Source organism: Bos indicus x Bos taurus, chromosome 10 (assembly GCF_003369695.1).
Source record: "Bos indicus x Bos taurus breed Angus x Brahman F1 hybrid chromosome 10, Bos_hybrid_MaternalHap_v2.0, whole genome shotgun sequence".
In the NCBI taxonomy this organism is placed as follows: domain Eukaryota; kingdom Metazoa; phylum Chordata; class Mammalia; order Artiodactyla; family Bovidae; genus Bos; species Bos indicus x Bos taurus.
The window spans coordinates 4214119-4240418 of record NC_040085.1 but is presented as its reverse complement, the minus strand read 5'-3'; the positions used below and the strand labels follow the sequence as shown (position 1 = coordinate 4240418).

The 26300-nt window shown below is 36.0% G+C and overlaps 1 protein-coding gene across 2 annotated transcripts in view; it reads left to right on the top strand.

The window, feature by feature from the left end:
* Nucleotides 1–26300, top strand: part of HOMER1 (homer scaffold protein 1) — a 139268-nt gene that overhangs the window by 45826 nt on the left and 67142 nt on the right. For both annotated transcript variants that reach the window (XM_027552948.1, XM_027552947.1), the window contains exons 2-5: nt 1267–1423; nt 8330–8461; nt 12024–12116; nt 20162–20301. In XM_027552948.1, coding sequence (XP_027408749.1) covers nt 1267–1423; nt 8330–8461; nt 12024–12116; nt 20162–20301 — 522 coding nt within the window. The remainder of the gene's footprint in view (nt 1–1266; nt 1424–8329; nt 8462–12023; nt 12117–20161; nt 20302–26300) is intronic.

The window sequence follows — 26300 nt, the reverse complement described above, 5'->3', positions numbered from 1 at the left end:
AGTACCAGTTAAAATTCTCCTTAGGACCTTAAGCTGCTTTAGGAAAGAAAAGTGTTATGTAAGTGACAGAAACAATTGGACTCCCCCCAAATTTTGGTCAATGCTTGTTACAAGAGAATTTTTACTGAGAACTTGGAAAATTTTGCTTTATAATGGTTCTATTACATGCAGATTTTTTTTTATGCTTGTTTTTTTCAGACTGTAAAAGAAATCTGTAATGATCATATTTTGAATATATATTTTTGAATAGTTTTGGTTCTTGAAATTGTAATTATAAAAACCTCTATTTAAGGCTTTACTTGATCTAGGTAAAAGATTCTGTGATGATGGATTAGTTTGTTTTCCTTGTATTTTTCAATGTAGTAGAGATTATATTGAGTGTAAACTTTCCCAGTACATTCCTCCCCAGAATTAGGTAATTTTAAATGGTAAAAACTTTTAGCTTAGTGACAGCCACATATAAGATACTTGTATTTTAGTAGCACATCGTCAGTTCTATTTGTAATGGTTTTGTTCTGCAAAGACACCACAAACACTGAATTAGTGATATTGAACCATCGTCCTGAGGGAGACACAGGGTTAGGTTCCTGTGAGCCTCAGGTCACATTTTCATCAGCCAATCAATAGCCTTCTTTGATTATGTTTCTATTTAAAGACATCCTATTTAATATATATCATTGATTCATTACCATTAACCCTTGGCCAAAAGCACTCATGCCTGAACAAAGCTTATGTAACATTTTTTCTCCATGAGGCACATCACAGTCTGCTTGTACCTAAGAACAGACAGCACTCGGCACTGTGCTTGGGGGCCGTTTGAAACAGTGCAAGTACCAACAGAAAGCACAGAGATGCGGACTCCAGGGTGCCGAATAAGTTGCAAGAAGGATACTTGTTTATAGTATGAGAGCTGAAACAAGAAGGCTGAGTAGTGCCTTGATCAGCCTCAGGTGGAGCATGTGAGGTCACTGGCAAAGACCAAGAAACTGCCCCAAGTAAGGAGTTTATGGTAACAGATGCACTTTATGGAGTAGGCAAAATCTTGGATACAGAATCTTCAAACAATAAGGATTGACTGTAATTGTTTTAAAGAAGTGTATGGTTGCACACTTCCAGAGTATTCAGATCTAAAGGAAAGTTTCTTATATTTTCAAGGATGTGGGAGTTTTTGGTTAAGACAAATCACCCTCACAGTTTTCATGTTCTCTTGTCCAGTGGAATCAAATTGGCTGCTTTCAGCCCGTCATTTTGTTTTCTCCCCTGCAGGGAACAACCCATCTTCAGCACTCGAGCTCATGTCTTCCAGATCGACCCAAACACAAAGAAGAACTGGGTGCCCACCAGCAAGCATGCAGTTACTGTGTCTTATTTCTATGACAGCACAAGAAACGTGTATAGGATAATCAGTTTAGACGGCTCAAAGGTAAGTTCCATTTACTTTAAATAACCTTGCTGTTTTGCTTTATACAGTATTCACTATACAGTACTCACTTTAGTTTTATTCAGAAGATTTTTATCTACAGTAAGATAAAACGTTTTCATTTCAGTTTTTAAAACCTACCTTTTAAAAAACAAAATCAATCAGTAGGGTAGCAACTTTTTCATCTACTAAATTACTTCGATTAACCACCTGATATATATATATATATATTGAGTTGAGGGCTCCCCCCATGGCTCAGTGGTAAAGAATCCACCCGCAGTGCAAGAGACACAGGCAACATGGGTTTGATCCCTCCTTGGTCAGGAAAATCCCCTGGAGGAGGAAATGGCAATCCTCTCCAGTATACTTGCTGAATCCCATAGACAGAGGAGCCTGGTGGGCTACAGTCCCTGGGATCACAAAGAGTCAGACACGACTGAGCACTCATGCATGCATGCAGGCATATATTGAGTTACACGCTAAAATAATCTACAAATTTGATTTCAGTATATTTGGTAAGTACTCATTGCATATCTGTTCTGTTGGACACTGTGCTAAGTGCTTGGAATAGATACAGTTTCTACTCTTGAGCATGTAATCTAATGAGGAACTAGACTTCTTTTTAGATATACTTCTATAATCTAATAGCAGTTCAAAATTCCTCAATCATAGGAAGTCTTTCTATATTAAATTCAGTATTCAACAATAAAGTCAACATCCATTATTCAGAAGAGAAATGAAGGGAGAAGACCTCTTTTTATTTTTTAGGAGAGGCAGATAGTAAAATGTTTAAGAGCATGGACTGCCTAGGTTTATATCTCAAATCTACCATCTACTAAGTTTTTGATTTGGGGCAAATTGTGTGTTAACTTCTCTCAGTTTCATTGTTTTCACCGCAGTAGTGGTTGTAAGGATTGAGTTAGTATCTGCAAAGCGCCTGGGTAGCTCAGTGCCTGATGGATAGTATACCCTTCAAAAAGGGAGAAATTCCATTTTTTCCTCAGTGAATTTTGAATAATACACGTAGATAAATACCAGACACTAATTCCTGGATATAGTCTGTAAAAAGATGAGGCCTCCATCCTTCTCATTCAAGCTTTCTTAATGCCATGAGTCTCTTCTCCTTCAAGCTTTCCTGATGTCATAAGACCTTTCCATTCCTAGGAAATTTTTGCAGTGCAGTGTAGAGATAAGACCACAGAATCTGGAGCAGGAACATCTGGTTTGAATATTTACTTTAATACTTCCTAACCACATGACCTAGAACAAGGTATTTAGCGTCTTCATGTCTCAGTTTTCTCATCTGTAAGAAAAGAATTAATATAAAAAATTACATCATTACACCATAGGATTATTGTGAAGATTAAACAAATTAATTTAGGCAAAGACACTTAACATATATATGGTAATCACTAGACAAACACTGCTATTGTAACTATTAGTAGTATTAGGCTTTTAATTACATACTGTGTAGTGTTTGAGGGAATAAAAGATAGTTGAATTTAATGCTCAACTTTTCAGTCTGTTTTGTCTGTGTGCTCATCCCTTATCTCCTTAACTGGGTTATAGGACCTCAGGGGCTGTTTGCACTTTGTCTTGTACGTAAGTGACTAACATGTATTTATTTGAATAATTGGTCCTCTTTTCATTTTTACTCAGGATTTATAGGACTTGGGAAATAGCAGCAATTAATTTCTGTGAAGTTTTCTTTAATGAATAATTTTGCAACATTTTGTAACTTTAGTGAAATTAACAGATGTTAATTATTATAATCTCAGACCCTAGAATGTTAAAGCATTTCTTTTCCCTGACTTGAACCTTCAGTTCTGTGTAACTCGTGTTTGTCTCTCAGCCCAAATAACAGATGAGATGTGGTTATTAGAGAGGGCAGTTAAATGGTATATAAAAGTATAGTAGGCCCAAGTCCATTGTGATTAAATAATCCTCATGTGTTTTTCTTTCTGAAGCAGTATGAACTATTGCTTCTGTCATTTCCATTTTTGAATGTACTTTGCAGCTTGTAATTATGAGGCTCTTATATAACTCAGTGAAAAGGTTTGTTTTTTGTGTTTTTTTTTGGTTTGTTTCATTTAACAAAATCTACCTGCTATACCAGAGTTATGTTTTCTATCACATTTTCCATTATCTAGTTATTTTTTAAACTGATGCTATTAACAAAACAATAGAATGAGAAAGACTAGAGATCTCTCCAAGAAAATTAGAAATACCAAGGGAACATTTCATGCAGAGATGGGCACAATAAAGGACAGAAATGGTATGGACCTAACAGAAGCAGAAGATATTAAGAGGTGGCAAGAATACACAAAAGACCTATACAAAAAAGATCTTCACGACCCAGATAATCACGATGGTGTGATCACTTACCTAGAGCCAGACATCCTGGAATGCGAAGTCAAGTGGGCCTTAGAAAGCATCACTACGAACCAAGCTAGTGGAGGTGATGGAATTCCAGTTGAGCTATTTCAAATCCTAAAAGATGATGTTGTGAAAGTGCTGCACTCAAGATGCCAGCAAATTTGGAAAACTCAGCAGTGGCCACAGGACTGGAAAAGATCAGTTTTTATTCCAATCCCAAAGAAAGGCAATGCCAAAGAATGCTCAAACTACCGCGCAATTGCACTCAGCTCACACGCTAGCAAAGTAATGCTCAAAATTCTCCAAGCCAGACTTCAACAGTACATGAACCACGAACTTCCAGATGTTCAAGCTGGATTTAGAAAAGGTAGAGGAACCAGAGATCAAATTGCCAACATCCGTTGGATCATCCAAAAAGCAAGAGAGTTCCAGAAAAACATCTACTTCTGCTTTATTGACTATGCCAAAGCCTTTGACTGTGTGGATCACCACAAACTGTGAAAAATTCTTCAAGAGATGGGAATACCAGACCACCTGACCTGCCTCCTCAGCAATCTGTATGCAGGTCAGGAAGCAACAGTTAGAACTGGACATGGAACAACAGACTGGTTGCAAATCGGGGAAGGAGTACATCAAGGTTGTATATTGTCACCCTGCTTATTTAACTTATATGCAGAGTACATCATGTGAAATGCCAGGCTGGATGAAGCACAAGCTGGAATCAAGATTGCTGGGAGAAATATCAATAACCTCAGATATGCAGATGACACCACCCTTTTGGCAGAAAGCGAAGAAGAACTAAAGAGCCTCTTGATGAAAGAGGAGAGTGAAAAAGTTGGGTTAAAACTCAACATTCAGAAAACTAAGATCACGGCATCTGGTCCCATCACTTCATGGCAAACAGATGGGGAAGCAATGGAAACAGTGACAGACTTTATTTTGGGGGGCTCCAAAATCACTGCAGATGGTGACTGCAGCCATGAAATTAAAAGATGCCTGCTCCTTGGACAAAAAGCTATGACGAACCTAGACAGCTTATTAAAAAGCAGAGACATTACGTTGCCTACCAAGGTCTGTCCAGTCAAACCTATGGTTTTTCCAGTAGTCATGTATGGATGTGAGAGTTGGACTATAAAGAAAGCTGATCTCCGAAGAATTGATGGTTTTGAACTGTGGTGTTGGAGAAGGCTCTTGAGAGTCCCTTGGACTGCAAGGAGATACAATCAGTCCATCCTAAAGGAAATCAGTCCTGAATATTCATTGGAAGGACTACTGCTGAAGCTGAAACTCCAATACTTTGGCCACCTGATGTGAAGAACTGACTCGTTTGAAAAGACCCTGATGTTGGGAAATATTGGAGGTGGAAGGAGAAGGGGACAGCAGAGGATGAGATGGTTGGATGGCATCACCGACTCAATGGACATGAATCTGAGTAATCTCCAGGAGTTGGTGATGGACGGGGAGGCCTGGAGTGCTGCAGTCCATGGGTTCGCAAAGAGTCGGACACGACTGAGTGACTGAACTGAACTGAGCTCAGTTGAACTACTGCAGTTCCCCATAGAAGTAGCTTTTTGGTTAAGCACTGGCAGTTGATTTGATGTAGCCAAATGAACGAGTTTCTTCTTTGTACCCTCGCTTCTGTTTCTGCTCAGCACAGTGAGCTGGGAAAACTTTTAGGTGCTCCTGATTAGAAAACGTCCCTTGGTTTCTCACGTAGGGCCTTTACTGTGCATGTGAAGTTTGCTCAAAGATTTTCTAATCCTGCTGCCGACATCGGTATGGCCGGGGGCCAGGATCAGGGCACTATATGTCAGTGGCGACCCAGCATTTCTACTACTCTTCCTTGAAAAAAAGAACTATGGGATTGAGAGACATAGGTATTAATTTTAAAAAACTAAATTTTTAAAAAGTGGATTTATAATGGCATTCTATTCTAAGAACTCTAATAAATTATTTTAAATGCAGATTCATCTATTATTTTAGAATTTTCTTCACTGATTAAAGAATCCCAAAACAAGTCATATGCAGGCAAGGAAAGATTCAGAAAGCAAATTAAAACGGAGCTCTTAAACATAAAAGCAGAAAGAAGTTAATTTGAAATAGCAAAAAATAGGTCAGTAACCAGCAGCAGCAGTATAAAGAACCCTCCTGCCAATGCAGAAGATGCAGGTTCGATCCCTGGGTCGGGAAGATCCCCTGGAAAAGGAACTGGCAACCCACTCCAGTATTCTTGCCTGAAGAATCCCATGGACAGAGGAGCCTGGAGGGCTACAGTCCATGGGGTCAAAGAAGAGTTTAGACTTAGCGACTAAACAACAAATCAGCAGCACACGGGTCACGTCCCTTACATGCTTTATAAGTCCTGTGGTTGCCTCACTGTGTGAGAGTTATTAGGATCAGCTGTAAGATACCTGTGTGTATCCTTGGAAACCCTCAGATCTCAGTTGACAAGTACCCTCCTCGGCAAACCCTCAGGGACCACCAAATTAGCCTTGGTCTTCCTGTCTCTCGGGCTTTATCCCATCTTGGTCTGTGGTCTTCTCAGCACTTACTACTCTCTGAAATCTCATTGCTCAGCTACTGGTTTGTTTGTTCACCAGCCAAGTCTTCTTGCTCTAGAATGTAATGCATAATCATGTTGCTTCTCACTGTTGTATCTCAAGTTCCTAGAATTGTGTTAGACATTTAGTAGTACACACACAAAAAGTTGCATATTCAAACAATTCCTTACTATTAGTATATTCTTTCCCACTTAATCTTTCATTTGATGACAACCCTGTACATTATGCCCTTTGTGACCAAGTGGCTCAGACAATAAAGAATCCGCTTACAATGCAAGAGACCTGGGTTCCATCCCTGGGTTGGGAATATCCCCTGCAGAAGGTTCTGGCCTGGAGAATCACATGGACAGAGGAGCCTGGGGGGCTACAGTCCATGGGATCGCAGAGTCAGACATGACTGAGTGACTAAGGCCACATGTTAGAGCAATTGTTAGCTACATTTTATAGGATCTAGAATGACATGCTAGGAAAAACAGCTTTTGAACCAAAGGGTAAGGCAATATATTAGTATATAAATTTTGTCAGAGGTAAAAATGCTTATTGAGAAGAAGGGCTTTCATGTAACAAAAGATAACATGACTACTGTCTGAGAGAAAGCAAGGCACTACACTCTTACTGTCTACTTTAGTAGGACAGGTATCAGGCACTCATTATAACTTCATCAATACCTCATAGTGAATAAATATTTACATTTTTACTGTTCATGTGGTATACAGATTTAGCTATGTCCTGAAAATGCTTCATTTTTATTCAGAATTTTATAGTGCACCAAGTAACTGCTTATGGATTTGATAACATATCTGTTTTATTATTACTGAGATCACTTTGTAATCTCAATCTCAATTACAAAGTCATTAGACTTCTTTTTTTTATTTTTTTTATTTTTAAACTTTACATAATTGTATTAGTTTTGCCAAATATCAAAATGAATCCGCCACAGGTATACATGTGTTCCCCATCCTGAACCCTCCTCCCTCCTCCCTCCCCATACCATCCCTCTGGGTCATTCCAGTGCACTAGACTTCTTAACTAAAACTGATTCTACCCTTTAGAAGTACTGGCAGAAGGACTGAATGAACTTAAGTTAATGTGGTAAAGGACAGTTGAAATTCATTAAAGTGATCAGCAAAGTTAATATTTAATAAAATAATGCTAATTTTCTAGCCTGCCAGACTCCTCTGTGCTCTCCAGGCAACAACACTGGAGTGGGTTGCTATTCTCTTCTCTAGGGAATCTTCCAACCCAGGGATCAAACCTGGATCTCCTGCATTGTAGGCAGATTCTTTACCATCTGAACCAACAGGGAAGCCCAATACTAGTTTTCTAAGGAACTATATTATAATAAAAAATGATAGTGATTCTCATTAACATGATTTTATACCACTTTATACATCAACAAAGTATATACTTAAGGGTTTGTTTTGCTCTTGAGTAGAGGAAAACTTAGTAAATGACTGAAAATCTTTTCTGTATCACAGTATATTTCAGGTAAGTTGGCTTTAAGAAAATTCTTGATGGATTTTTAGAAAATAGTTTTCAAATAAAATTTGGTGTCTTCATTTTTGTAAGACGCTGTGGGGAGGGAGACTTTACTTTTAAATAAGCAACTGCTAAAACCTAACTTGCTTCCAATGAACATCACCTAGAATTAATAGGTAGTAATCCTAAATGTTCAAAGAGAAGACACTGACCACATTATAAACTCTTTAAAATTCTCTGCATTACAGGAACATTTATTTTGCTTGTTAAGTGTTGAAATTTGTGAAAGAGTACCATTGTATTTATGGTTCTATTATTACCATATTTCCACATTATCACTTATAATGTTAAAAACTGTTTCTCTAACTCTCTTCATATACTTAACATTGTGGCTCAATAGGAATCCTAAGTTTTTATCTAACTGAGTAGTCCTGTGCTTGATTGTCTATTTGCGAATTTTTGGCTGGTTCCTCATACTTATTTTATTTTTCAGGCAATAATTAACAGCACCATCACTCCAAACATGACATTTACTAAAACATCTCAGAAGTTTGGCCAGTGGGCCGATAGCAGGGCAAACACTGTTTATGGACTGGGGTTCTCCTCTGAGCATCATCTTTCGAAAGTAAGTTAAATCATAAGATCCAAGTGGAAATCTACATCATCTGGTCAGACATCTTATAAATGTAATGGAAAATGGAGAGTATAAAATGTAGGAGAAGTTTCTTTGGTATTCTCAGAATGACTGTAGTGACTTTAGAGCAAGAAGTGAGAGATCAGTAGATTCCACTGTTAACTGGAAACATTGTTGAATACATTAAATGTAGTCACCATTGATTGCATGTGTTGTATTGACATTTGTGTGGTTAACTAGGTATGATAGGAAATAAAAGGTGGGAATTATCACTTTAATATGGACTTTGCTTGGTGGGTAGCACCTTTGATTGATGTTCTGCAATATAGGTAAACACCAAACTCTTCTGAATTGTGGAAACTCAAGCTGATAGTGGTATTTCAGCTTTTTGACATATAAATTCTGTTTTATGCTTTGTTTGGGTGAGAATAACTCTGAGCTCTCTGATACAACAGAGAGTAAGATCTAAGAGACCCTGAGGAGTTCTTGGAACCAACCAAGTAAATTGCTATGGCTAGAATGGCTGAAAAAATACAGAGCATCACCTGGGCAAAATATTGGGGAAAAAACAGTTGTCCTGCATAGAAGCAAAAAGCCATGAAGTGTTCATACCAGCAGCATCTTGAGTTCTTGTGGCTCTCACAAAGAAAGAGCTTATAAGAAGAAGGAAACAATGGCAGGATAGCAAGATGATCAAGGGGATGATTGCTCACCTTTATACTTCACATTTAGTGCTCACCAGACCCAGAGGGTTATGTTTACAACTTCTCTGTTTGAAGTATGCAGTTAAAAGAATAACCCTACGTCTGAACCATATTTTATGTATGCTTTGGTACACGTCAGATCCGATGACCTGGGAACTGAAATTGCTCAAGTGCAGGGTAAGCAGGCTTTGTTGGATGCACACTGTTAATACTTAACTTAAACCCCAACTGTTCATTATAGAGATCATTTAGATTCTTAAAAATCAGCTCTTTTTAAAAAATCTTACACTTTTGTGAATATTTATTGACTTGGTTATAATTAGATAGTTCAGTAGTTAAAATAATCTTTCTTTCCTTTGGTTTTAGTTGTAAAACTTCCTGAACGTTGTTTTCAAGTGCTTTTGTTATCTTTTCTTTAATATAAATTAGAGTTGAAAGCTCAGTTTTACAACGGTTTTAACTTTCATCTTGATGACTATAAGTCATTCTCTATAAGATAATTAAGACAAGCAAGTGTTGCCTAATTACGTGTCTCTTACACCCACCATATTCTCCAAATACATTTCTTGAACTGTGGTAAAAGTATGAGTTTTAGCCTCAAAGTATTTCAACAAAGCAGGGACATATGCATCCAGTTAAGCGTTGCCCCTCCATAAACAATCCCCTCAGGAAATTACACATTTATTCTAATATTTTTGCCATTACTCAGAACCTTTTTGGAACTTTTCTTTTGAAATTGTCTATTAAACCCTATAGCAAAAACATTAAAACTATGATTATATTACACTTGCTGAATTTCCTGACAACAAAGGAACTAGGTTGTGGATTAATTTCTCAAACTTGCGTGAAATGATTTTTGAACCTGAGTAATTTTTTACTTTATTAAGTTGGTTCTTTTTTATAACTACATCTTTCAAGTTATGGGCAAAAGCTAATGTGATAAGGAAATAGTTTATTAAAATCTGTCAATCATATTGTTTCCTCTTATCTGATATTTTTTCTGAGAATGGCGTTTATAGTTAAAGAATTTGTTTTTCCTCTTTAAAGTTAGTGTATATTTCTGACCACACTGACTGGTAGTGAGTCCTAGTACTGTATCGTGAAGGTGGATTGACTATTAGGAAACGACCCATTAGCTCCTGGAGTCAACCCTAGTGTATTTATTCACCAGACTTGGCTCCAGGAGCTTGTGATCAATCTCTTCAGAATGTTTTGGCCCCAAAATAACAAAACCATGACTTATTTTCCAAGCTACCTTGAAGATTAAGGTTGGTGCTTTGTAGGGGCCCCAGAGGAGTATATAATCTTTTATATAAATGAAGCAAGCATGGAAATATTCTGGCTTGTTTTTATCACTAAAAACCATCCATGAAACAAAGCATTATAAGAGATCAGAGAAGTCTCTGCAGGCAATTGTAGACAAGGTGCTCTCAAAATGCAGAGAGCAGGAGCGCTGAAAAGAAATGTGTGGTCTCCTAAGGTTGACGGATGAGGAAAATTTCAACTATGCTTGGATTGTCAGAGTGCTTTCCAAGTGGTATTTTGTTATCATGGAAACCTAAGTCTATAAAAATTAACGGCAGCTTGGGTCTTTGTGAAGTTGAGGAGAGTTTTAAACATTAACTACCTTGGAATGCCAAATTAGTATAAGAAAAACTTTATGTACTAGTTCAAATTACATAAAGACTAATAATGGTTTTTCTTTTATTTCATTTCCAACAATGTGAATGTGACCTTTTTAGCTCTATATTCAGATTTTTTTAACAGTAATATGATAGTCTCTTCAATTAGATAAGTATAATAATGCAGATTCAGTTTCCTGATCTACAAGTTATAGATGGGGGGTAACAAGTTTAAGGTAAGAAGGAAAGTTGTTATAACAGCTTTAATTTTGACCTTCTTCCGTTTCTCTGCAGTAGGTCAGAATATCATGAGCCTTTCCTTCCAAAGCTTTCCTTCCCCAAGATACAAGTGAAATTGGGGCTGGTTTATCAGGTTTGAGAGGGACCTGTAATTTCATGTTTTTATTGCCAACTCTAATAGATGTTTAAAGTTGCACAAAGGTTTTCAGTTTTTTGAAAAATCTGGTTATTTTGTAGCCTTAGCTTATTCTCTCTGAGAACAATGGGACAGTAATTTCCACTTCCAGTACATAAAGAGATACTGTTTGTAGCCCTGACCTTTATTTACTAGACTACCTTGAGTTCCTAAGAGTTAGCATTTCACAAAAGTAATTTTTTAAATTGTTACCAATCTTAAAGACCTTCTTGGGGACCTGCTTTTCCTTTCTGCTGCTGTTTAGGAATATTTGGTAATGAAAATCTACTAATGTCAATCAGTGACACTAATAAATGTTGCTGTTTGTATTGCTGAAAATAAAATGCCTCAGGTAATACAAGAGTTAATATCCTAGTAAAAGTTAAAGGCCTACTCCAGATACAGAGATGTTTAGGAGTGGACACTTAGGTGATTTAAATTTCTCTGTGATAAACAGTGTGCCCATCTTTACTGATTTCACTCCCAACCTCCACCCCCGTCCCCTACCTTGGTCTTAGTAAAGAATATCTGCACAACCAAGGAGGGACGTAGCAAAGCTAGCTGACGCCAAATTCTAACTTAGTTGTATCCTGATGTTTTTGAATGAGATTTGTCAGAGTACTTTATGGTATGCTAATGTTTGATTTTAGGTTTATTTTCCTGTCATTTTCATATTACGCCTGTAATTGATTTGAGAGCTAAGTTGCTTGTATACAAGTCAATTATTCAGTAGAATGGAAGAAAATTAGGGTAAAAGTGGGCATTAAGACCTATTTTTATTTGGTTAATGTATGTAGTCTTTCTGCATTCAGTTTGCAGAAAAGTTTCAGGAATTTAAAGAAGCTGCTCGACTAGCAAAGGAGAAATCACAAGAAAAGATGGAACTTACCAGTACACCTTCACAGGTGGGTATATAGTTTCTATTCCTTGTTCATTTTAGATGATATGCTTTATGCCAGAGATAAATTTAGAAAAATAATGGCAAAGTTAAGGTGATTTTCAAAGTGGACATAGAAATGCACTCTTCAGTTAATCTGTACTAGTGGAGAAAGTGAAAATGAAGTGACCTGCTCCAGTGTTCTTGCCTGGAGAATCCCAGGGATGGTGGAGCCTGATGGGCTGCCATCTATGGGGTCGCACAGAGTCAGACACGACTGAAATGAGTCAGCAGCAGCAGCAGTGGAGAAAGGATTTTTTTCCCCTTATATATCAATGTGTATAAGAATCTCATGGCGGGGAAATCTGTTTAGTAATTAAAAGTCAGTTTTCTAATATGCATACAACTTGAAAACAGTTGTACACAAAGAGCATAGATTGCCCTGTTGTCTGTCTTCTGTCTTCCGTGATGATCAGTAGAGTGTGGCTGCAAGAGGAGACGTGGGAGAGGCTAGAGGAGACGTGGGAGAGGCTTGGGGAGACAAAAGTTTATTGTACTCACAGGTCCTAGAAGTGTTGCAGGAAGGGTAACCCCTTCTAGGGCCCCAAAAGTGGGCTCTTCTCTGACACTCAGCAATGAATTGTCCGAGGAGACACGTGTGCTGACAAAGCAAGAGACTTTAGACTTTATTGGGAAGGGGCACAGCAGGCAAAGGGACCCCAGGAGGACTGCTCTGTCACGTGACTCACAGTCTCGGGTTTTCTGGTGATGAGGCTAGTTTCTGGCTGTCTCTGGCCAATCATTCTGACTCAGGGTCCTTCCTGGTGGTCCATGCATTGCTCAAGCAAGATGGATGCAGCGAGAAGGATTCTGGGAGGTGGTGGGGCATGTGACATCTTCTTTTGGCCTTTCCTAAATTCTTGCGTTTGGTGGTGGCTTGTTAGTTCCATGTTCCTTATCAGGACCTCCTGTCATAAAATAATTCATGCAAATGTTACTATGGTGCCTGGCCAGGCTGGTTAGTTTCATTGTGTTTCCCCTAACAGGAGGCATGGCACCCCTCTAGGAGGCAGCAGGGACGCCTCAGGTGGGGCAGCGGGCAGAAAGCAGGAGTGCAGGAGAACACAAACCAAGGCTAGAGCCTGTATTGGGATTTCTCTTAGGAATGGCAGGCAGGGTGAACAACGAGGATTGACTAGTCTGCATGATTTCAACTGGCTCTAAACCATAAGGGCAGTTTCCAGTTGCCTAACACCCGGCCCTTGGAATGTTGTCTCCCCAAATTCAGGGGCCTGATAAAAGAGTATTTCCTGGACTGGTTAATTTACATGTAAAAGGCATGCTCCCATCGTAGCCCCCTGCTATCTCTAAGAACTGGCTAACTAGAAGGGTTTTTAAGATGTCATCACAGTATACAGAAAATTAAAATATATAAACAATATAGTTTGTTCTACCTGATTTTAAGATGTGTTTAAATCTGACAGTTGAAACATTTACATCTCAGCACTGAGACCCAAAGGTTGTAGGTTTTTATAAAGTATCACTTTTTCCTTTAACGGGTTAGTTAATACCTGCTACTTGTCCATTGTATTCTTCAGCTGGAAATTAATTACATCTCCAAATAAAATTCATTAAATAGCTACATTTCAGTACTTTTACAAAGGTTTTAATGTAATAATATGACTCAGAGAAGGCCAGTAACTTTTAGCTTTTTAATAATAGACTTTTCTAAAATTTTTATTTCAGTTGAAATCTTATGGGTAAGGTTCAGCTTTATACTGGGTTCTTCTCTAGGGTAATTGTTTTTGAAGTGTTCTTAAGAGATTTTATAACAGGAAGGATTGGATGTTACAAATGTTTCTGTGGAATATGTCCGTAAGTAGCTGTTTTACATAAAACTTTTTTAAGGAAGTAGATAGTGATTGCCTTGGAATGTTGTGACTAGCCAAATGATTGGAACATTGTAGAAAATATTTTGCTCTTCCTTCCTCCCCACCCCTGACACCCAACTCTATTTGGTAAACCCTACTGGTATAAAAAGTTTTGAGTGTTTTCAGAGGAAAGGAGAGCTCTGTTAAGTATGCTTAAAGTAGACATTTCCTCACAGGCTAAAGGTGAACTCTGGATTGAAGCCAAAGCTCCATTATTCTTCCTCTGTATTTGCAGAGACCTGGAATAACATAAATGATCATTTTGAAACTTCTCTTGAATCTCCCTAAGTGCTCTGATAGTGTAGTGATGCTTTTAAACATAAAAGCCTGTTTAAAATTTAGTGCCAGCACACACTGGGAGCCCTAGTTCCTCAAGTGAATGATTCTAGTGCCACCGCAGGATGCTCCAGCACATTCAATAGAAGAATACTCCAAAGACTCTAATAAAATTGTAATAGATTACACTTTGCCGTTGTACTTAGTTCCTCTTCTCTAATCGTAACTTGTTTTTGTTTAATTAGTCGGGCAATGTTACAAGTTGCTGCTAAGGTCCCTGCTTGTCTTTGGTGGAAGGAATGTCTTTAAGCTTTTACTTTCATCAGAGGAATCGAAGATGTTTATATTTGGAAAGTGCTGTGAAATACAATGAGTAAAGAAATGTCTTAAGTACACTAGCATTTGAGAACCAAAATATTCTGACCTTCATTTATCTTTTAAAAATATTTGAAGTCTGATTGTTAATTTACAGAAGCCAGAGAAATAGGGGGGAAAAGTATTTTCATTTCTCTTTCTTCTCCTTTCTTTTTTTGTATGACAGTCCCTTACAGAGGTCATTAATATTTCTGTTTTACTTTGAATCATGTTATCTCTGGCCACCCTGATTCTATTCATTTTGAGCTTGATTTTCACTGGTTTAATCCAATCTATTAGAATAACACTATGCCTGGAGAATAGAATATTACTCAGGAATTCAGCAAAGGGAATCAAGAGATTAAATGTGATAATTGATAATAGTAGATAGTCACAGCTTTTGCTTTTATTCAAGGCTGTATTGCAGACAAGATAGGCATATGTATTTTCAGGTCAAATTTAGACATACATTCTTTTTCTGCCACTATGTGATCTTGAAAAATTTGCTTAATCCAACTCTGTTTATACATCTGCAACATGAATGTTACATTACTTACCTTACAGGATTGTTGGGTGGAATAAATATGATAATGATAATGCCATGTTGACAATGTCGTTCAATAATGGCGATAATGTAGACTCTAGAGCTCGGCTTTGATCTGGACTCTAACCCTTATTAGTTTTCTGAGCTTAGGCACATTAGTATTTTCTTTAATTCATAAAATGGGAATAAGTTATTTCCTTACAAAGTTGTTGTGAGAATTAAGGATTACAAAGTGCTTAATGTATAGTAAAGGCTTAATGTTAACAGTTGAGTTGTAATGTGACTATAATGGTGAAGATGATGATATAAAGCCTTGACAGTGTTATTTAGAAAAATACAGATGCCTTAATTAAATAAAGCCTACATCAAAAGCCCTTGGAATACTTGTTAAAATACAAATTGTTGAGGCCCAACCATTTCTAAATTTAGAAGGGCTGAGATAGGGCCTTAGAATGTGCATTTCTAACAGGTTTCCAAGAGATGCTGAAGACTGTTGATCTGGAGAATCACACTTTGAGCAACACTGCTGTAGATAAATCCTTCCATCTCCCTAAAGGCTTGTGATGAAAGGCGTCTGGCATTTAGAGCAGAGTTAGCCAATTCCCTCTTGGACTCTTGAGCTAAGATTGTACACGCTGTATAAATATGAGGTTGTGTCATAATCTTCGTGTTGTCTTCATCCAGGTAACATCTCTAGGAATACATGGACTCATGTGTTAAGTTGTCAGGTTCTCTCACATCTCTCTTTAAATAATAGACATTAATTTAAAACTTTTTCTCTGTTGGAGATCTTATGTCCTCATGTTTCCATGGGACTCTTAAAACAGTCAATGATATATAATCAAGAGTGATGATTGACTTTAAACCTGAAATTTCTTACACAGTTCACAGTTGCAAAATACTGTATTTCAGTTAATTTAATAGAGAAAGGGGCTATATGATCAAATAATGTCCAAATGTTTCTTCATTGGAGTTGAAAAAAATTAACTTTTAGCTGTCAGTTGACTAAGACTTTTAAACTGAGAAAAATCTATTTAATTCCATCACTTGTTTGCAGCCAAGCAAAAGTCATGGGCTTTTTTTTTTTTTCCATTTAATATGTCAGGTTGTGTAGCATTGAACATATTGTAGTAGCTGTCTTGATTTAGATTTAGTATGTCTTAACTTTTTCCTCAAGATTTTTTAGAATTCACTGTATAGAAAAAATAGATTCTATGTGTGTGAGTGTGTGTATTCAGAGAAAATCAATTTGTTTTTTTTTTTGGTAAATGTCATAATTTTAAAAATTCTCATTTTAGCAATAAATTGCATTTGCCCAAATGGCACTGGTTTCTTGTGAGTGATTATTAGAACCTCTGTGACTAGCTATTTGATCCTATGACAGTCAGTTGATCTCTTTGGGCAGTGGTTCTTGAATCTATAAGGTCAGAGATTTGAATTAAGGACATTTCAAATGCAATAAATCTTGAGTGTTTTAGATTTTCTTGGTATAAATGGATTTTTTGAAAGGTGGTCTGCATTTAGACCTGTTACTGTCCTAAACTATATTAGTTACATATCTAGCCCAAAAATATACCTTTAAAATTAGTGAATGCCTGTATATTAACTATGATACCTTCTTAGTCATAGTATCATTTGACAAGTTTCATATTTACTGAACCAAATACTACAAGAACAATGTTTACAACCTTAGGAAAGATTTGCTAGAGCTCTCTTCATATAGTTATTCCCTCTCCACAGTAAGAACAGCGAAGACATATGTCTTTAATCCTGATTAGGAATCTTTCTTAGAGTTGTGTTTGACTCTTTGTGACCCCATGGACTGTAGCCCACCAGGCTCCTCTGTCCATGGGAAGAATACTGGAGTGGGTTGCCATTTCCTCCTCCAGGGGATCTTCCCAACCCAGGGATCGATCCCAGGTCTCCTGCGTCTTCTACATTGGCAGATGGATTCTTAATCACTGAGCCAGGGAAGCCCAAAATTAAGAACAGTGCAGATATGTGTCTTTAATCCTGATTGTGAATCTTTCTTACATAAATCATATCAAATTTGATTGTCTACAATTTCCCAAGATTTGTTTTTCTTCAAGTAGAGCTAAGCCTTGACACCCCGCCCTCCTGCTGTGGCACATACACCTGAGAGAAGGCTGGTGGCAGCGCCCTTCAGGCCTGGCCTGCAGTGGCAGCCAACATCATTTCTTTCCCATGTGATTCAAGATATTTCTGGGGCTTTTTGCTTTTTTCAGGGGAGGGCTTTCTTGCCACTTCATAAATGAGGAAAGAGAATTCTTAAGCACTTTCTGAATCTTTTACATCCTTGCTCAGGTTTCTTTTTTTATAATATGGTCATATCTTCTAGTTTTGGCTTCCTTGGTACTCTCATATTTTAAAATGCAAAGTTTTTATTTTTTGTCACTGTGACCAAAGAATATATCATTTGATATATTTTTCCTTAAACATTTACTATAGACGTGCTAGCTATATTAGCTTAGGAATCCCTTTCTAAAAAGAAATTACCCTACTTTTTCAAAGTTTGTAGTCTAGCAGATATACTTCATGCTTTTTAAATGATTTATTTTTTAATTGAAGGATAATTGCTTTATAGAACTTTATTGGTTTCTGCCAAATATACTTCATGCTTTTAATTTTGATATTTGATTTAAAGATATAAAATGTAGGTTTTATGAAAGTTAAAGTTTTTAAGGAATAACCACAGTTGAATAGGAAACTGCACAGAATTTAATCTAAAAACAACTAGATATTTGGAATATGTTAAATAAAACAAGGGTCACAGTGCTATTTTTAACATATGTAAAATTTCTGGAAGGTTTCACACAATTCTTCAGGCTGCCCCTGTGGTAGTTGGAGCAGTTGGGGGGCAATGGAGTTTCGTGGCCCTCATGTACTGTTGGAGCTATTTCTTGTTCTCCTGAGCAAATGTTGATTTTTTTTTTTTACAAACATCCTTAAAAATAAAACACGCCCAGGGCTTTTGTTTTCGTTTTAGATATAGCATCTAGAGTAACTTAAATATGCCTTTTGTTAAATATAGCGAATATTTGAGCCTCTGGAAGAAAAGCAACCTGAGTCCCGTTCTTCCTTTTCTCCTCCTTAGCTTGTCTCTGAGAACAGTCTGCTTCAGTGGCATCAACAGTACTATCCTCCCCAACACCCATGCCTCATCAACTTTCTTACTTCATTCCAGAAGGTCGTAAGAGCCAGAAATCAGACGACCTCCTCTCTCTCTTTTAACCCTAACCTCCTTTTCGCTCTCACACTCTTCTCAACCAGCTCCAGCAGGTCCTCGTTGCTAATACTAGTTGTGCTCTTGCATGTTAACAAGGCGATTTGTTTCTGTTGTCATTTTCACTGAATCAGTTTTTGGCCAACCTAGCATTTAGTTGACTGGACAGTCAACCTGGATTATTTTAGTTTGGCCTTTCTTGGAGAAAAAAATTTCCTGATTTATTGAAACCAGATATGAATACCTCATGGTTTTACTGGCTGCTTAAAACTTTTCCAGGCTAATTGATATGGCCTGTGATTGATCAAGAGATAGTCATTTTGGTTACTCTTCTCTCAGTAGGATTTGACTTTGTTGTAGAACAATTTCATGTTGTCACAATATTGGAAACTATTTGTGCATCAACTTATCGGTTAATAGAAACAATAGATTCAGAAGAAAGATTTTACAGGAATAAAATTAAATGTCAAACTAGAGGTTCCATTAATAATTGAAAAATAGGTGAGGATGTGGAATCAAGAAGGAAGGCTTTTGATCTTTTGATAGTTTGTATAATTTATAGCATTATGGTACCATTAGTTAAAATATTTAAATGTGAAATAAAACACATAAAGCAGTATAAAACCAGAAGCCCCAGAAAAGAAAGTTGATCTCACCACATTAATATTTTCCATATTTCTTTCTAGTGCTTCTCCATGAGTAATAATTGTTACATAAAGTATATAAATTATCATAATCTAGATATCTCCTTATATCATCCTCTTTTTCGAGTTATAAGCAATTTCCTATATTACACATATTCATCTTGTTTCTGTTTGAGGAGATCTTACATTCTTTCAGGTTGACAAATTATGACCATCCCCAGCCACTCCCCTGTTGAACACTAATGTTTTCATTTTCTTGCCTAACTTAGCCTAATATTTCAGTTTTGAAGTTTTATTGGTCTGAAATTGTAAGGGGTCCACCAGGCTGCTCTTTAACCATCTTGTGCTGGGACCTTCCCTGGTTAATGGGTTTGTCAAATGACACCTCATTCTGATTTCTGATAATCTGGTGATGACAGTCATAAGAGTAAGTGTCAGAGTGAGCTTTGTTTTAAATTCCATCTCTTTTCCAGTGGGATAACTTAAATTAACTTAGATAGAAATAAAACAGGAAATTTTGCAAAGAGAAATACTTTCATTATGAGTAGCAGGCAAGAAAAGCTGAAATACACTAACATCATTGTATATAATGTTACAGGAATATTTCCAATTACCTTTCTGAATGACTCTGAGAACTGAAAACTATGGCAGATAAAAAAATTGAGACTTGAGATTTCATTCTTTCTCTTCCTATCCTCCCATAAATAATAAATAATAATCTTTCAGCTTTGTCTTATTTTCTTTTTCTTCTCAAATAATTATTTGAACATCTAGCCAATTAATTGCTTATATAACCTGGAAGTTTTTTAGTTCTTTGAAGCTACATTTCTAAATTGTATGTTTACATTTTTAAATTGTATCATTTCAGATAGTTTTCTTGTGCATTGCTTTGCTTTAAAATTTTTTCTGTTTAAATTTCATTTTTTAAGCCTTTGATTCAAATTTCAGTTGAAATATGACCATATTTCATAAGTAACATATATCAGAGTCAGTTTTAACTTTTAGATTACCTTGTATATTTTAACAAAACTGTAACACTTTTTAAATCCCCATGCCTTTTTTTCTTCTTTTTTTTTAAAGGAATCAGCAGGTGGGGATCTTCAGTCTCCTTTAACACCAGAAAGCATCAACGGGACAGATGATGAGAGAACACCTGATCTGACGCAGAACTCGGAGCCGCGGCCTGAACCCACCCAGAACGCACTGCCGTTCACACATAGGTACAGATTCAGCTCAGCCGTCATGATTAAGTAACGTGTACAAACTCACTTGGTTTCAGATAAATCTTGCAAAGTTACAACCCTGAGTCAAAATTCCAGGTCAGACTTTTTATTTTTTTAACTCTTAACTTCAGAAAAGTTTTGCTGATTTATAGTTTATAGTTGCCTAGATGGACTGGAGTGGGCAATCTCCACTGCCTTTGTAGAAAGAGGGCTACTGAGCTAATTATACTACAAATCATTTTTCAGTGAGACAACATATTATTGCAAATCCCCTCTATTTATTTCTTTACCCAGCCTGTAAAAGACCCTCTTTGTTAACCTGGTTTCCATTTTCATGTATGTTCTTGAGAGTTATAAAAATTTTTTAAAAATTAGGTTTCCTACTCTGAAATTAAGCTTTGCTGTCACTTAGAGGAGATCTCACTGTATGATTTCAAACAAGGAAACGGTTTATTGGTGTAACTTCCAGCATGAACTTGTTAATGTCAGACTTACTTTTGCACATCAACTAACAAAAGATAAATCTTCACATGCTTCTGAATTTTAAAGAATTTGATACTTTAAAAAGATGCGATTTATTCTAAATATATTCCAAACCAGTTACACTAATTATTGGCCATGTTGGAGTATTTTTAGGATGTAAGGAGATCTGAGAATCTGCAAATGTAAACAAATACCTATTAGTCATTGTCTTTATTTTTATCCTTCTTTGGAAACTTTTGACCTAGGTAGTTTTAATTAAAATTAAGAAAAAAGTTCTCCTTTGTCATGCATCTCTTTTTGGACCAGTTCAAAAAAATAGAATTCTTTAGCATATTCAGAAGAATGGTGAAGTGAGATACTCCAAACTCTTTTCATGAGAATTTTAATTTTGATTGAATTGGTTGAATATTAGGGGTACAGGACTAAACTTATTAGAGGCATTGAGGGACCTCGTACTCAGCCCAAGGAAGAAGAAATTTAAGGTTTTTCTTAGGAATGAAAGGGGGGAAAACTGACTATGAGGCTATTCCAGTTTGTTTCTAAAAATGCAAATAATTTTGCATAAAAGAGGCACATTTTGGAGTTTTCATAGAGGCGATGCTCTAAGTATTTCAGAATAAGCACATTCTCGTTTCTATAGCTGTAAGAGTGACTGAACGTGTGAACATTTTTGGTTCATCTAGTCTGAAGACTGTCTGTTTACACTAATAGTAAACCATATTACTACTAAAGAACAATGTGATTCATATGCAGTTTTTAAAATATTTGTATTGAGGAAAGCAAAAATTTCTTTCCTGTTTAGCACATCCAATTAGTAAATAGATGTTAACTACAGTGAACATAATTATAAACTTGATTTCTTTGGCTAAAACTTAAACAAGACATGTGCATTGAATACTGTTGCATTAAGAAATACGAATTTTTGTATTTATCATTGGTAAAGCTGTTTCTAATCTACTTTTTGCACCTAGAATTTTCTGAGTGTTTATTACTTTTCTAATCTTCAGTGCTTGGAATTACTAACTGCGACTGGTCATCTATTGATTTTCTCTGTTCTTGGGGGTCAAGTAGGAGTTACTTTCTTTGATGTGAAGATACAGCTTATTTGACTGGAATATATAGGTTAGCCAAGGAGATATTTGAGTTCTGAAAATGAAATTTAACAGGTCGATTTTAGCTTTTGGTTATATTAAAGGCATTGTGCAATCTTAGAGTTTTCTTATTATTTAAAAAGTACTTTAGGATTTTAGAAGATTTATCCTCTGAACTTTTTATTTTATATCAATCAATATTAATGAATACTCACTAAGTTACTTGATTAAAATTAAGATTTCTACCTGAGACAGAAAACTGAATCATTTACAACTAAAGTTAGAATATCAAAATAGCATTAAAGATTTCAGAGATGGTGTAATCTAGGATTTTTCAAACTGTAGTGGTTTGAAATCCACTTAGGTTATTCATTTCATTATGAAAAAAATGAAATGTAAAATTAAATAGGAAAAACCAAAATAAAACTTAACATTAGGAGAAGAAACGGTGTTTCAGGAACATACATATTTTAGCGTGGGCTGGATTCTAGGGTAAAACATCAAAGTTTGAAAGCCTGTGCCTTTGACACATTCCGGAAGTTGGATGATTTGTCCTAGGTTGCTTGGGTTATTAGTAACAACTTTGGGTTTACAGCTCAGCACTTTTGATCCTAGTAGGTACTACCAAGTTAGTTAACAGTGCATTTTAGTCTAATCCCCAAAACAAGCGCATTGTTGTGTCAGAAATTTAAGAACTGTTTCTATGTCAGGAAAACTATATAGAAATAAGATCAATGTTTCATAAATTACACAAAGAATATTAAAATAATTTTTCTTTAAATCTGAAACTCACAAATATTTAAACTTGATACAGCATCCTTTTTAACCATGGCAAAAAAAAAAAAACATTTAAAATCTGTGTTTTTAAGGCTTGCATATAATGTTTATTTTTGCCTTTCTTCCTTGGTACTTATTTCAGCAGGAAAGAATGAACAGCAAAAAAGATATTCTGCCAACATTCCTCTGTTCTGGTTGCTATCATTTTATTGCTAAATTAGGAGCAAAATCACTAGAACATCTATGTGTGTGTGTGTGTGTTTTAAAAGATGGAAGGATATGGGAAACAGTGATCTAGTCCGTCAAGTGGATTGAGTTGATTATAGTAATAGCTATTTAGCAAGCCAGCTTGTGCTCTTCTTAAAATTTAAGTTTTATGCCTAAATCTTACTGATTCATTAATTAACATGCCAAAAAGAAGGCCCTGAGTTTTCATTCGGTCCTGAAAATTTAGTAATGTATTTATAGTTTATTTACTCTATAAGCTTTATTTATTTTTTAAGAAGTACTACTTAGTTTTAAAGAGAAAAGCAAGATTTTTTTTGTTAATCTTTAAACTTACACTAAGTTTCAAATGTATTTGAAAGAGATAATACTTTGGTGAACTCCCACGAACCTATCTCTGAGCTTCAAAATTTAGGAAAAAATGGCCAGTCTTGTTTCATTCCTAATCCTACCCACTCTTCCACGTTTGTATTTTTAGAGCAAGTCCCAGGCATATAATTTCATTCACAAATACTTTTTAAAAATTACTTTTGTATTTTATTATTTACTAAGCCAGTACAACTTTTTATATCTAAATTCTATTTACTGGCATTATAGAGTTACCTTTATTTACTCTTTTCTTTGATTTTTTAAAAATTATGCTGCTGGACTAAATTTTAAAATGTAAGAGCTGCTCGGTATTCCTTAGTCAAGTGCTACAGTACTGTTTTGTGTCCTTGTTATAAACTATGCAAAAATATTTTCATTAAAGAAGTTCTGATAAATTAACACTTTTAAAAGTATATTTATTTGAATGCTCCAGACTTCTAAAGTCTGGAGATGTGTAAAATAGGAAGATAATGAGGATGAAAATGTTTACTAATTTCTTTGGGGAAATAGTATTAAGTTTTATCTGAATTGCTGTTTTTTCTTAGAAAATATTTTTTTTTAACCTAACTGATAATATCCTTTTGGGACTGAACAGGTATACACTGACCCACTGAAGTGTTCAGGGCTTCCTTTGAGGCTGTAGTCTAGATGAACTATATAGTTGACCTTTGAACAACACAGGTTTGAGCTTACAGAGTCCACTGATAAGTGGATTTCTTTCAATAGTAAAAATTACAGTAGCACACAATCCTCAGTTGGTTGAATCTATGGGTGTGCAACCCAGGATACAGAGGACCACCTGGAAAGCTATGCATGGCTTTTTTACTGCATTGAGGGTTGACGCCCCTAACTCCCTGCATTGTTCAAGAGTCATCTGTATACTAAATAAAATACTGTATGCTTGATAATATATACATCTATCTATCTATATAAAATATGGAGGATGGTTTTGTGGTCTCATTCCAGGAGGGATTTGTTTTCTTCATAGTATCAGCTATATGGAATTTTGGAATTGACTCGTTATTTCTCAATGAACTCTAGGATATTTTTAAAGATATAAAGCTATCTAAAATTCTCTCAGAAATAGTTAATTTTATAGTTTTCCAGGGCTGTTAGAGGGTAATACTGAAATGTAACGCTGAAAACTGCAATTTTTTATTTTGTTCATTGTGATTTGATGATTCTCAGATATATAGTAATATAGTGATAAATAGCTGCTGTTACATTTTTGAGAGTTGAGAGCAGATATGTGTATATAGCAATAGTTCATGAAGCTATTTTTATACTGATAAATTTTAAAAAGTTTGATTATCTTAATGGAAAATTGGCTATTTTGAGCACCTATTACATTTAAATTCTTCTAAAGTTTAGATAATGTATTCTCATGGTGCTGCTAGAGTTGATGCATTTGGGGGTATTGCATGTATCTTCTGTTAAAGAGATTTTTCTCCCACTTGGTGTTTTTCCAGCAGATATTCATTAAAGGATATACGCAGAATCATTCCTCCTTAGTGTGTTGATTTGCTTTAAATCAGTATAATGACAATTTTACCATAATCTGAGTGGGTTTATTCCACTCGTATTTAATAGATTAATTACTTCATTTATTATCAGTTTCCAAAAGCTACTATTTTTAAAACTGTGATTAGAGAGTTTTGTACATTTTCAGAAACTAAATTTCATTGGAAAATATACACGTTAAAAAGACAAGCAGTGTTTTATCTTGACTCGAATACATTTTGTACATATTTGAACATGATACAAACAGAAAAAAAACTGTTAGGAGCTCTGGAGTACTATATTCTCCACAGCTGTGCCATTTGTCTCTCTTTTCATGAATAACTTCTAGGGTTATAGTTATAGAAAAAATAGTAAAATAGAAATAATTTCTGTGGACAACTCTTGTTTGAATAAAACTATGTAAAGCTGGGGCTTGATTTCACAAGAAGTGCTTTATCATTGATAAAATTGTAGATAAAAAACATAACTTGTAGGATTCCCCTTATAGTTGCAGTTACAAATATTGTTATTCTACCTCAAATCAAACCTCAAAATTAGAATTAGTTTTTCAAAATTAATTTGAAGGCCAAAACAGTTAGTGAGAGAGTGCAACTCAACATTGTGGAGATAGCAGAATTTCCTTTACTAATTGTAAATAGGTAGCATTTTGTGAGAAGTGCTATGGTAATTTGGCAGTATATATAGGTCTGCATTTTTCTGGGAACTTAGAAGTAATCCATGTATTTTCGAATAAGATGCAATAAAAGTATAGTGAAAAAGAGTGTTTATTCAGTTCAGTTCAGTTCAGTTCAGTCACTCAGTCGTGTCCGACTCTCTGCGACCCCATGAATCGCAGCACACCAGGCCTCCCTGTCCATCACCAACTCCCGGAGTTCACCCAGACTCACGTCCATCGAGTCGGTGATGTCATCCAGCCATCTCATCCTCTGTCGTCCCCTTCTCCTCCTGCCCCCAATCCCTCCCAGCATCAGAGTCTTTTCCAATGAGTCAACTCTTCGCATGAGGTGGCCAAAGTACTGGAGTTTCAGCTTCAGCATCATTCCTTCCAAAGAACACCCAGGGCTGATCTCCTTCAGAATGGACTGGTTGGATCTCCTTGCAGTCCAAGGGACTCTCAAGAGTCTTCTCCAACATGGTTTTTACATATATATATATATATATATATATATATATATATATATACACATATATATACACTTCAATTTCCTATCTTAAATTTTTAAGAACTAATCTTCATTCTATTTTAATGTCTTCTAAAAGATTTTGAGGAAAATATAAATATTTTCTAAAGCATTTTGGTTGGGAATTATCACTTAATATGGATTATTTGCAAGAAGAAAAGTACTATTCATATGAGATAATGACATTACTAACATACCTCCAATTAGAGATTGTTCCTTCCCCTTCCTCTCTGCCTTACCACTGAAATTAATGGGAAGAATTGTCACCAGTCCATCCCTTGTGATTGTTAGTTTGTATTTTCAGGGTTACTACCTTGGAGTTAGGGGTGCTGTCGCTCACAAAGGAACA